Source organism: Miniopterus natalensis, chromosome 14 (genome assembly GCF_054644295.1).
Source record: "Miniopterus natalensis isolate mMinNat1 chromosome 14, mMinNat1.hap1, whole genome shotgun sequence".
In the NCBI taxonomy this organism is placed as follows: domain Eukaryota; kingdom Metazoa; phylum Chordata; class Mammalia; order Chiroptera; family Miniopteridae; genus Miniopterus; species Miniopterus natalensis.
Window position 1 is genome coordinate 40,023,268 of NC_142094.1, and position 13,700 is coordinate 40,036,967.

Sequence of the window (13,700 nt, forward strand, 5' to 3'; positions counted from 1 at the left end):
CTAATTCTCTTCCTCCGGGAGACGGCTGGGCCCAGCACCCTCAACTGACCTGACATCCACGCACTGCCCCAGGCCTCCTGGGAAAGGGACGGGGGAACAGAAGGGGACAGGTGCAATTCAACACCCTGATCATTCATTTATTCCTCCCTGTGCAGTGGGGCTAAGAGCACTCTGAGGGCGAGAACTGCCTCACTGTGGCTGGAGTCCTAGGAAAGGGCAAAGGCAAAGGTAGGGAGAAGGCTGGGTGACACGCTGCCTGGAAGAGGTGCCCAGGCATGGCCTTCAGACAGGGCAGCGTGCAGATGCACGGACTGTCCGGAGGGAGCCGGGAGAAGGGCAGCGATCCCAGGGCGGAGAGGCCATGTGCTTAGAGGGGAGAACAGAGGTTTGAGGAGTTAGTTTCTCCACTTAAAGTTCAAGGGCCTGTGTGGGTCCCAGCCCAGACTCTCCCCTGTGCAAGCACACAGGCCGCGTCCTGCAGTGCCCACAAAATCACTGGAGCCCAGACCATCTCCTGGCTGAGAGGCCAATGGAGGGAACAGAAGGAAAAGAGCTTTGTAAGCTATCAGGTGTCACCCAAAGCTCTAAGGCAAAGCTGGAACCCCTGTGAGGAGTCGTATCATTGTTCTTCCTCTTAAAAAATATGTTGAGGGTTGAGAAGGAAAAGTCCGGGGACCAATGAGGTTATAGCCTCTATTCAGATTCCTTGGCTAGGTCTCCATGGCAAAAGCATGGGTGCCCCCATTAAATGTAAAGTGGGCCCCAGTCCTGATCACACTTTAGCTGTTTGGAACCTGGTGGCCATAGGAAAGGGGAGCAGCTGGGAGGAGCCATTGGCTGAATGGAGGCTCGGGCCCAACACCATTCACACATCTCCAAACACAGTAAGTCCTCACTTAACATCATTGGTAGGTTCTTGCAGCTGCGGCAAAACTACATATAATGAAACCAATTTTACCACAGGCTGATTAATATAAATAAGTTCCTACAGCATCTCATCAACATTATATAACAAAATGTCACTGAAGGAAATGACATTATTCGAAGACCTGCTATAGTCAGGGGCTGGCTTCTCAGGTGGGGCCCAGACGCCTGGTTGGCTTGCAGAGCATGGAACCTGCCACCCCAGCCTAACCTCAGAAAGCCAATGAGATTCACAGCAGGTGCAGAGACCTTGGATTTTAGACCAAGGTCTCTGGATATAGAGGTGCTATCTACATTGGCATCATTAGGAAACAAAACTCTGAAAACATTCTAGGGTTTCAGTTGTCCAGATACTTGGTTTCCTGCCACTTAGAAAACTTGTTGGGTTAGTATGAGATGATAATAAAAAAAATGACATTGTTTACTGATTTTTTACCACGTTCCAGGCACAATTCTAAGTGTTTTGTCTATATTCACTCATTTAATCTTCATAATAACCCTCTGTGGTAGATATTGGTAGCCACATTTTATAGATGAGGAACCTGAGATCCAGAAAGCATAAGCAGGTCCCACAGCCATTAAATGGCAGAGCCAGGATGCGAACCTGGGCGATTTGCCTCCAGGGTTCGCCCATTTAGCCCCTGGGCTCTCTCACAGGGATGGAAAGTGGTGCTGTGTACAGGATTCAATTTAATCCACAAACATTTTGCACATGACAGGTTCTTTGGGGGCCACAAAATTACAGCAATATTTCACATTCATTGATTGTTTAGCACAGTATCAACTGCCTTTCATAGAACAAGCTTGTGAAATAGGAGTTTCTATTAACTGCATTATATAGACCAGGAAACTGAGGCTTTAGGATGAAGGACTGCTCAGGGTCTAAGCCAAGATGAAAAGCCTAAGTCAGCCGGACTCCAAAGCTTGGGTCCAAAACAAATGGGCTGGGAGGAGCCAGGCACTCAGGCAACCATGGCCCAGGACAGCGAGTTCCATGAAAGTGGCTGGAAGCAGTGATCAGCGGAACTGACCACAGGAGGTGCTGAATGAGACAACCTGCTTACCTGTCTACACTCAGCTGCCATCAGGAGCATCTTCCTGCTGAAGACGCCACACCCTGAGCTGGAAGCTCCCAGGGACAGGGCTGAGGTCTGGTTGGCACTTAGATCCCCAGCACCCAGTGCACGACCCTGCACATCCAAGGAGCTGGCACATCCAAGACTGCTGTGGGTGGCTCTGTGGTCCAGTTACTGCCCCATCCCTCCTCTCCTCTCACTGTGCTGGACAGAGGATTGAAGGACACGCTCCCAACACACAGGAGAGGGTGTGAAACACTGACCACTGAATGACCAGGCAGGAGAAAGAAGACAAGACGGGCTCCACTGATGTCAGAGTGGGAATCTACCTTGGATGACACCATTGAGGACTTTTCTGTGTGCAGAACTTGAGCTCTGTCTATAGAAGTGGCGTCGGAAGTCAAAGGAGCATCGATGCCAGGCAGGTCTTGGCAAGAAGCTCAGGTTCTCCATGTACAAACGGAACCTTCACTATTGCTCGTCTACCCCCAGGACTGGGTCAGAGGAAAATAGGGTGTTGTTCTGGCTATCACTCAGCCCCTAACCCAAAAGGGGCCAATACGTCTCCCTTCCTGGCCTCCCCTCTCCCAGATACTACCCACCCCAATGTGAGTCTTGGCCAGAGTTGGTATCCCTAGGTTCTGTGCATTTCCTCCCCCAACACTGCCCTGGTCCATCCTCATTTTCACTTACATTTTTTAAATCTTCACTGAGCTATAACTCACATACTATAAAATTCACCCTTCACTTACTTTTGCGATAATTATTGTTTACCAATAATTATCACGTCTGAATTCAAGTATCCCTAAGTAACTACACTACATGAAATCAGTTGTTTATTTATTACAAAAATTCAAATTCCTCTATAGTATTTCAACAAGAGTTCAAGAAGTACTTGTGGCCCTGGCTGGTGTGGCTCAGTTGGCTGGGCATCATCCAGTGCACCGAAAGGTTGGGGGTTCAATTCCCCATCAGGGCACACACCCGGGTTGCAGACTCAATCCCAGGTAGGAGGCCTGCAGGAGGCAGCCAATTGATGTTTCTCTCTCACATTGCTGTTTCTTTCTCTCTCACCCCCTCTCCCTTCCTCTCTCTCTAAAAACCAATAAAATAATATTTTTTAAAGAAGGAAGTACTTGTGAGCACCTGCTCTGTGTTCTCATAACGTACAAATCAATCACAGAATACTTGCCTTGTGCTAGAAACTGTGCTAAGCACCTGGCCAACATTATTTCACTTAATCCTTATAGCAGCCCCGAAGAGTGAATATTAGTAGTCCTTTTTAAGTGAAGAAACTGAGGCTCAGAGAGGTTAAGTAACTTCCTCAAGGTCACAACACCTTGCATAGGTGGTAGATTTTTGAATCCAGGTAGGTCAGGCATCAAGTCCTGTGCTCTTGACCACCTCACGCCCTGCCCCAGTGCACTTCAGCGGTGAAATACTGGAGACAGAGGTAGACCAGATGGTGCTCCTGCCTGGAGAAGCAGGAAAGATAAACACTTTATCTTAATACATCCCTGAAATATTCTGACTCCATCAAATCAGCACCAGCCCATCAGCAAGAACACCATGACAAGTAGGAATGAAAATAAACCTGTAAAAATGCCAGTCACCCTCACCTGGGTGTGGCCCATGCAGGTGCCAGAGAAGGGGTGCCAGGGAGATGGGAGCAAGCAGTACCAGGGAGACAGGCTCTGGGGACACCATGGAGGCCTCATATCTGTGCTTAAGAATCCAGGAAATCTGCCCCTGCCATGAAGGATGGAACTCTCGAATTCAGCAGATATTTCCCAGTGCCTACAATGTGCCAGGCACGGTTCTAGGCACTAGGCTTAGAGCAACGGCAAAAGCAGACAAGAACCCCTGACCTCACAGAGTTTGACATCCCAGCCTTGCATCAGTGATATGAGGGCTGCTAGCAAGAGCTTCCCTGGAGAACACCATCCTAGAGGGCTCTGGGTGACCCCCAAAATAAGGAGGGTTTGCAGAGGCCTGGTGAGGACAAGACCCCATCGATGAAAACAGCTGCCTCGATTGCACTCGCCTCACTGGACTTCCTCCTTTCCTGTCTCAGTCTCCCTGCTTCCTGGTATCCACTCCCAAACAACCTACACACGAGTCCTGGTCTGAGGCTCTGCTCTCTGGAGAATCCAGCTACAACTAGCCTCACATCTGCCCTACGAGGCAAGTGGTTTTGTGCCCATTTTGCAGGTAAGACTGAGACATGCAGAGTCAAAGTGACTTGCTCAAGGCCACACAGACAGTAAGAGGGAGAAGGACCCGGGCCTTCTGGCTCTGAATCCAGCTAAAGAATTATGAACGAGGGCAAGCAGGCAGAAGCCCTCAGAAGCTTTGCAAAGGCTGCTCTCAGAGGCATGGTAGTTGGGAAGATGCCTTGTAATTTAATGTCAAATGAACCCTTGGCCAGCTTACAGCATCAGATGAGAGATAACAGCAGAGCTATGAACCAGTCAGAGACAGTGCCCAGGGAGTTAAGATTTGACTGGACAGGATGAGAGGCTACCCCTAAAGGTTTCGTTTAAATACGTGGCCGGGAAATGCAGTGTTCCTCTGAGCTGAGAGGCATGTTCTTTCATTGAGACCTCAGTACACCGGTGAACTGCTTGTTGTCCTTCCAGAAGGCTGTTCCCTAGATCAGGGAATTTCCAGAACCACAGGCAGATTGAGATGTGACCTTTTCCCAGGGTCTCCCTTGCCATCGCCCTCTTCTGGCCACTCTTAGCATCAGCAAAGCCCAGGGAGAGGCCAAGGGGTTGGAAGGATCATGGATGGCTATGCAGGATGCATGGAGCTGCCTGAACCACACTCCCAAGATCCTCTACTTTTCAGTCCTGCCCACCCATCCCATCCTGTCTGCAAAGAGTCACAAAGCACACATGCCCTGATTATCCAGCATTTTCTCCAAAATTTCCCAAGAAAAATGAGGCTCCAACAGGCAAACCTACTTCAGGGTTATTCCTCAAGGCTGAGACCAGGAGATGGGAGCTCTCACAGACAGACCTGTGCCTCTTTCACCTGGATTGCAGCACCCAGCCTATCAGTGGTGTTCAATACATTCTGCAACAAAACGATCACTTCCCCAGTCCAGGCCCCAGCTGCCCACACTGCCTCCTACAGCCCCAGCTCACATTCAGTTCAGTCAAGGATCTGACAGATGCAAGTGATGGTTAATCCACCCTCTTTAGCCCCCATCCCATTACTGCAGCCCCAGCGTCCCTCTTCTCAAGTCAAGACCACGGTTCCTACAGTGCTCCGTCAACAATACCCGTTGATATTCTCTCAAGTTACCCAGGAACCAACTCTTCTGCCATCATCCCCCCTCAGAAGCCCCGCAGGGTACAGCCATAGGTGGGTATTATGGAGGAATCTTCCCACACCCTAAGACCAAGCCCCTCAAGCCTGGTTTGATCTTCAGCTTTCAAAACATTCTCAGGTCTCACAACCCCCTAGGTCCTCCGGCCCCCTAGTAACCTGATCTTTCCCAGATTTCACTCAATTCTGACCTGCCCGATGCCCAGCTCAGAACACAACCACTTAAGTAGCAATACAAATAATTACAGGGCCATCATCATTGTTCCACTTGCAGAGAATTTCCCTATAAATCCTCTGAGTCCTCCTCAGTTTAGAGGTGAGGGATGAGCCTGCTAGAAGTCCAGGGCACGAGGAATCGGCCACTGGCCCAGGGCTCGCCCACAGACCTGGCCCACACCTGGGAGACGCACCCGCCCCTTGCGGGTGGAGGCCGCCTTTCCCCTCCGCGGCTCATTTCTCAGGCTGCCAAGTGAAAAGGCCAGACCGTGCCCGGAGGCAACACCCCTCTCCAGGGCCTCCGGGACCATCCTGCCCCGGCAGCGCGAACTGCCCTCCGCGCCGGCTGGGGGCTGCCCTCCGCCCACAGGTGCCCTTTGGAACGTGCGCTCGCCCTCCCGGGGCTGACGCCTCAGCTGCTCCGGCGTGGAGCCGCTTCCCGCGGGCGCACGAGCCGGCGGGCGGTTCGCGGGAAGGTCCGCGCGCCCCGGGGCGCGGCTGCCCGGCGGGGCCGCGGCACCTGCCGGCTCCCACCTCCGCCCGCCCGGGGACCCCCGGGCGGGGACCACGCTGGGGGCCACAGGGAAGCGGGCGGCGACTTGAGTCGCGCACATGCCCCTCCGCTCCCCCGTTCCTTTCGCCCGCGGGGAAGCTTTTCGGTTTCTAAAAACCCTCTTCCCAAGAGTAACCACAAGAGGCTGGGAAACTTTGCGGAAACTTAGAAACGCCGTGCGATCGGAGCCGGCGGCGGCCGCTGAGCCGGGACGCCGACCCCGCAGCCAGCCGGCCGGCCCCGCGCCCCCGCCCGGGCCGCTGCGGGAACGCTCCCGCGGCCGCCACCGCGAGCGCGCCGCGAACCGAGAGCCCGGGCGTCCCAGCCCGACCGGCGCTCCGGCCGCTCCTCGGGCGCATTGTTTCCGGGGGGCCGGGGGCGGCGGGGGCGGCCCGCCCCACGGACGGCAGCGCCGCTCGCCCACCACCCCATTTGCATTTCAAAGGCAAACTTCGGCCGGACCGCCCGGCGGCACCTACCGGCCTTGCACGGGTCGTGGTAGCGCCCCAGCTGCGGCTCCGCGCCCTCCGCCGCCCAGGGGTCCGCGGCGGCGACCCGGCGCTCCCCGAGGCCCCCGGCGCCGCGGGGCAGCCGCAGCAGCAGCAGCAGCAGCAGCAGCGGCCCGAGCGCCCCGAGCGCAGTCGCCCGGGGCATGGCTGCGAGGACGGGGCGGCTGGGCGCGGAGGGCTGGGCTCGGGCGCGGGGCCGTGGACGGGGTCGGCTCGGCGGCGGCTACGCGCGGATGACCCGCATGGCTCGGCCGGGAGCGAACAGGGCGCGGCGCCGGGTCCTCGTCGGGGCTCCCCGGGCGGCCGCCGCTCGGAGCTGCCTGCCCAGCGGCCGGGGCTGCGGCGCGACCGTGGCGGCGGCGGCGGGAGCAGTGGCCGCCCCGCCCCGCCCGGCTGGACCACACAGCCCTCGCCGGGCGCGGCAGCCAATCGCCCGGGCGCCCGCGGCGAATCCCCTCCTCTTCCCTGCACCTCCGCGACTTCGGAGGAAGGGGGCGAGGTGAGGATGCCGAGGGCAGGACGCCGGGCTCCCGGCGCTCCCCGAGCGCGCCGCTCCTGAAGGTCGAGGGTGGACTTCCCGCCTCGTTTCGCTCGCACAACTCACTTTACAACTCGCCCGCGCACGTGGGCGACGGCAGCGGCGGGCCCGGCCCCACGCGGCCCCTCCCCCGGCCCCGGGCTGTCCGACGGCCGTTTCTCCGCAGGCGTGCAGTCAACCTTCCTTCCCTCTGGTCGCTTTCAGTGCAGAAAATGTAATAGAGGGTTTCGATTCTCGGCCATGAAGAGGTGCTCGTTGCAGCACCCACCTAACCTAGTGGCTTAGGGAAGAATGATTTAAAATGATTTCCCCTCTAAGTGACCCTATCCCTTAATAAAACAGCCCAAGATGCCTCGTACAGGCAAGAAGATTGACGAACGAACAGCTGTACGGTGCTATTTGTGTTAAATGGCAGACATGCTTTATTAACTAAGCCATTCACCATTAACTTGATGGAATAAAAATGACCAATTTCTGAAGTCTGGTTGTTTTTTGCCAATTAAAAACATATGCCCAAATAATTTAGAATAATCAAGAGATATTTGAAACCCACTCCTATGGTGTCCCTTAAATGTAAAAATAGTCAGAACTGAGCTATTTTGATTTATAGACATATAAAGTATTATTACCATGAGGCTTTTCAAAGACCTTTCATGCAAGCAAAATTGCCCTAATCAAGAAGTAACACACACCAGTGTGTACAGATTTTCAGCATCACACTCAGAACCTTTTTTCATTTAAACTGTAAGAAAAATAGAATTTCCCTTTTGGGTTTCCACATGGCTTCGCAGCCTCCGATGACAAAATAGCCAACAGGAAGTCCAGAGCTTGGCTTTACACTAGACTCCAAATTTCCTGCATTATGCTCATCTGTCTTCTCTGATAATTAGGATAACTAGTCCTTCAAACCAGTAAAGGTTTAACCACTGGAAGGATGCTACTGGGTATTTTGTCCTGGCCCTTAGAAAGAAATGCAAGTGACCCTGCTTCGTGCTATCCATTTTCATCAAATAAGCACATACTGTATGGAGCTAGACTGGGCAAGATCTGGTTAGGAACTGACAGGGAGGAGGAATTTGGGGGGAATGGATGCCACCAAATGGCAGGAAAGGCCAAGTGGCCATTAAATAGGCAATAGGTGTGGGAGGGGTTGAATGGCATTTCTGCCTGAAGGCTAGGAGTCAAACCCAACGCCCTCGTTCTCTGCCTTCAACCCAGTGAAGGTCACCACCTGTCAGTCCACAAAGTCAACATCTAAAAGGCCTAACAAACTTCTGTGATACTTCCAGGTCTCCAGATGGCACTAGGCAAACAGCCAACTGGCTTCATTAGCAGGGAATTCCTCTGGAAAATAGACATTCCGGAGACCTGTGGTGCACGCACTGAGGTTGTGAGCGTTTATTGCCTCTAATCCCCACCTGGTGAGTAGCTGCCAGGTCTTGTCACCAGCACTTTGTCCAAACATTTTTAAGACAGTGGTGCTCCTGGCTGATGAAGCTGCAGTTTTATGTCAGAAGCCCTGTTTAGATGCTACTTTTGCTACCAACCAACATCAACAAAAATATTTGGACTATAAATAGGAATAGTTGAAAGGGATGCTTAATATCTTTTCTCATTTCTATAGTTCCTAATTTCATTTACCACTTTATGTATTTTTAAAACATATTTTTCTTTAAACCCCATGGAAAAACTAGAAATAGAACTTAAAATTCATGACCTGAAGTTCAACTTCATTCCACTATTAAGTTGGTATTATTTGTGGGCTTCCTCCCCCATACTTCATGGTTGTGCAGAAAACCTGCAAGTGTACATAAGCTTTCCCCCGTTTTAGTCAGATGCCTGCCCTCCACCCAACTCATCCCACCTACACCCTTATTCCCGGAGTGACCCATTTCTCATGCAGTAGCTCTCAAACCCCTCCACATCCTCTCTTCCTCCAAGGCAGGGAACAGAAGCTCCAGAATAGAGTGGGTACTGACCACTGAGAAGGCACTTTTGAATTCTTTGGAGAAGGCAATGAAAAATATTTAATAGTTTTTAGCAGCTGCTTAAAGCCTTTCGTAGCTCTCCAAAGCCTTTATCCAAGCTCCTCAGGGTGGCATACCAGGCCCTCCATCCATCAGGCCTTCCTTTCCCAGTTCCAGCCTTGGCTCTTGCCACCCGTGTCTCTCCACTCTTGTTGCATTAAACACCTTGCAGTGATCCTAATAAGGCCTTGCTGCTTCACGTCTTTGCTGGGGACAACTTGATAACCACACAGCCCATATCCTCATGCCACCATCTATTATTGTAACACCTACCTATTTGTCTGTCCTACTCTACGGGCATATAACCTGCTGCAGACCTGTCTGACCAACTCCAACTTGGAACCACCTTCCATATACCACTCTGTAGACCCTTCATTTCCTTCCACAACGTTCAAGGTTAAATCCCATAACCTTAGTGGCTTGGACTGAACCACTAATAATAACCATAACATCGACCAGATAAAATGACTTACATCTTCTCCCTACAACTACTTCCTCCATTTTTGTAAAATTTGAAACTATCACCTTAACCATTTAAACCTTTGAAAATAATTTCAAATACATGTGTAGACTACATTACCATTGATCGACTCCACATGTCCCAGTGTAAGCTTATTCTCCCCTTCTGTTAAACTGTAGATTAATAAAAGTTCTCATGTTAAAATCTAGGAGCTGGTTGTAGAACATATTTCCATATTCCCCTAGTTTTCCAACCAGATGAAAATTGTTCATTAGAGAGATTAAAAGTGATCCAAATTTGTACCAACTTAAACTACTTGGCAACAGGAATTGTCAAGCACAAGTGTTGGCTGAGGCAGCTAATAAAATCAGGGGGAGAAAAACCCAAAGAGGTTGACAAGGATTTAAATAACTAGTTAAAACTGGAGATGAAAAGAAGTACAAACAGATCAGGAGAAATTAAGCACTGATTTTTATGTAGTACAATAAAAAGAATCCCTTCCATCGGTAGAGAACACTCATCTCAGTGTGATTTCTACATATGCTATTTGCTTCACAGGCTGGAGAGGTGACATACCCTTTTTATGGTAACAGCAATAGGACCCTAATCCTGATGACTTCTGGGCTAAAAATAAGAGACCCTTTCATGGCTTCTATAAAATGTGGGTGTCTACCCTGTCAGCTCCACAGGATGGTTGTAAGGGAACATATCTGAAACTCCTTTGAAAAAATAATAAGCACTAGACAAATGCAATCTATTATCAATCAGGAGCATGACAGGCATGGGGGAGTGTGGGGTTTGAGTGTAGGAGTCGGAGCTTGTATGGAAAAAAATGTTAAAAAATGATAAAAATCATTTTTTTGAAAAAGACAACCCTTGTTCATTGTAACATTCTTTCAACTGTATTTAATATTGTTTTTCAAAATACAGAGTTGGTGGAAATGAAATCTTAAATTTTAAATCTTTCATTTCAGGGATCAGCAAATAATGGCCCACTGGCTGTTTTTGCCACTCGACTGGAACACAGCCATACTGTTGACATACTGTGTACTATGTGCTACAATAGTCAGATAGTCGCAACAGAGACTGTATGGTTCTCAAAGCCTCAAATATTTCCTATTTGGCCCTTTACAGAAAAGGTTTGTTGAACCCTGCTTTATTTAGTTGTGGGGAGCTATCAGTAATTTCTTCATATGCGTGCCAGTAATAATGGGTTATCCCTTATTCTTGGTTCACTTGTTTCAAAAAGGAAAGAAAGGCAGGCTCCAAGGGAAGTACATTTAACTTTTTATTACTTTTTAAAAATCCAACTTCAGTTAAACAGACTAGATTAGAACCTCAAATGTATTTGATACATTATATACGGATTCCTATTACTAAAAAGCCAGCTGGAATATGGCGTACACAAACCAAGGTGTACAAAATGGAAGTAATCACCAAGCAGTAACTGTTTCCTTCCAACTCTGTCACAATTATCTGTGCTCTATGGGGATTTACAGATTCAAGTTTGACCAAGTTGAAAAGCCCAAGCGGGACTGCTTTTCCAAGTACGCTCTGTTGGCTTTCATATAGAATCCCATATCTCATTTCTTCCTTGCCTTAAGCTCTTACTTATAACAATTAAAACTTTCAAGTGACCTAAACTGATGAATTGGGGTAAAGACACAGAATGCTGCTTTATCAGTCAATTATTAGCAATCCTAGTTTGCCAATTCTTCAATAGAAGCAGCTTCCATAACAGTTCTTCATTCCCATTTCTTAGCAAAGTGAAATAATTTAATTTTTACTTTTGTCTCTGTATACTTCTGCCTACAGTTCTGATAAGAATGTCAAATCAGATAGCTTTTAGAAAATGCTCACAGGGGAAACAAGTCATTCCTCATACTGAATTTAAATCATAAAAAAATTTCTGCAGCTGTATGTTAACTTTCTGCTCTACCCTACCTCTAAATCTAGTCTATTTCTGCATATACTTCCAATCTTTTAAAACTGTCACTTCTCTTATCTTTCACATCTTGATTGCTAAAATATAGCTTCATAATTGAAATTTTTATGAAGATATAAAACATTAATAAATACTTGTGTTTCCATACATCACTACTATTTATTATGTGTTCCAATAAATCAAGAGAATGAACTACTAAGACACACTAAAATCTAAACTTAAAACCCAGATGGAACTAGTGTATAGATTACAAAAAGGCTTTTCTTTCCCAGACTTCATATAGAGAAGCCCTTCGGTATGTAGCTTTTCCTGAACAAATTACATTAATACATGTTTTTCTTTTTTACATTTGTAAAAATTCAGGAAATTTTAAAATAACATTTATTTGCAAGACATTTGGCATAAGGTGGATTGTACACATTTAAGAAACAAAAGTTTTATCAAAATGAATACAATTTGTGGATAAACCTTAAATAAAGTGGCTTTTGGAAGAACTGGAATTTGCAGCAACCATCTTTATAGAGAGGTCCATCCACTCTCAATGGAAAACACCCAAGCATACCATTCACTAGGTGCATACACCATTCACCATTCAGATATCACCACAGAATAATGAATTATAAGAGTATGGGGCTTGATTTATGGGCAAACCCAGTACAATCTAGGAGCCCAACATGACCTACTAAATGCTTTACCATCCCTCCAGCCATTACAGTTCCACCTTACCCTACTCTTGTACAGGGATATACATATATAATGATATCAATTACTAATGCAGCTAAATTTTAGGAGAAATATGCTTACAGACACAAGGGGAAAGAATCTTTAGTTTTTGGTAGTGTTCAAAGCATCAGTTGGGAAGTTGAACAAATAATGTTAACAAATGAAAGGCAGATACGCAGCATTAATGGAGTGGAAAAACTCTGCCCTTTAATTATTTAAATAACATTTTATTTTACTAGTCTACAACTGAGAGTTAGGGAGCTAAACCATTTGTGAATTATATCTTCTTTAAGACACACCACATCCAGCCCCTCTATGAAGCCATAAATCAATACATATTTTCTAAAGGACTTTTCAAGATGATTTATATTCATTTTAATGGAGCTCTTAATATATATGGAAATCAGAAAACTATTTTTCATTGAAGATTCTAAAGGATTTCAAACAGAGCTCAACTTAATGGAAAGAACTGGTGTACCTGAAAGCCGCTAAATCACTCATTCTTTAAAAACCCTACATCTTACCTGCAAGACTCATGAGAAACAAATTTCATTTTATTACAACAAAAGCTTGCTGTCCAATTTGTGCTCTACCAGGCAGATTATATACTATTATAAGTACTTTACTTGCAGTTAGAAACATAAACCATTAAATACTGACTTTTCAATTTTCTTAAGACCTTAAAGGCAGGTGAGAAGGAAAAGAAAATGGAAGAACCAGTGTATTACATTTAATATAACATTTTGGCCTGAAGGAGAGGATTTACCTACAGCTTCTGATCAAATTTCTGTCAGCCACACTTGAGTGGTAAGATATCAAACTTTTCACTCTTTATAGTTGTTGCATGCCACATGATAGGACGCAGAGTCTACTAATTTATAAACATATTTTTAAATGAAAACATCTTATGTAACTATGAATGGCATGAGTTTCACAATTAAGGTTTAAATATAGCTGTTCTGACTTTCTAAAAATACCAATATACAGTATTATTTTAGGTGGTCATTTGCATAGCAAACTATTAAACTAGAAACTCAATGGTTCTAGGAAAACTTCACATTATGGATAGTTCCAGAAAGATGTATTCAAAATTAAAATCACTGCTCTTAGAAAATTGTAACCTTTATTTGCTCATCCAATAGTAAGCTAAATGCTTTTACCCCACCCCCATTCACAGGGTACACCAACCTGAACAGATTTTGTGCCACAATTTCATTCAAAGGGCCTGTCATTCACTTTGTGACTGTACTTGATAATCTAGATGTAAGCAAGTTTAGGGATTTTAAAGTGTGGGTTCCCTGTATTAGAAAAGCATAATTTACAGTTTATTAAAAAACTGCATTTCCTTTTGAAAAGATAGCTTCAAATTGCAAACACATCTATTTTCACAAAACAA

General features: G+C 47.2%; 1 protein-coding gene across 1 annotated transcript in view; it reads right to left on the minus strand.

Moving 5' to 3' along the window:
* Positions 1-6,756, minus strand: part of TLL2 (tolloid like 2) — a 98,548-nt gene extending 91,792 nt beyond the window's left edge. The window contains exon 1 of the mRNA XM_087824154.1: positions 6,582-6,756. Coding sequence (XP_087680280.1) covers positions 6,582-6,756 — 175 coding nt within the window. The remainder of the gene's footprint in view (positions 1-6,581) is intronic.
* Positions 6,757-13,700: the final 6,944 nt, after the last annotated feature.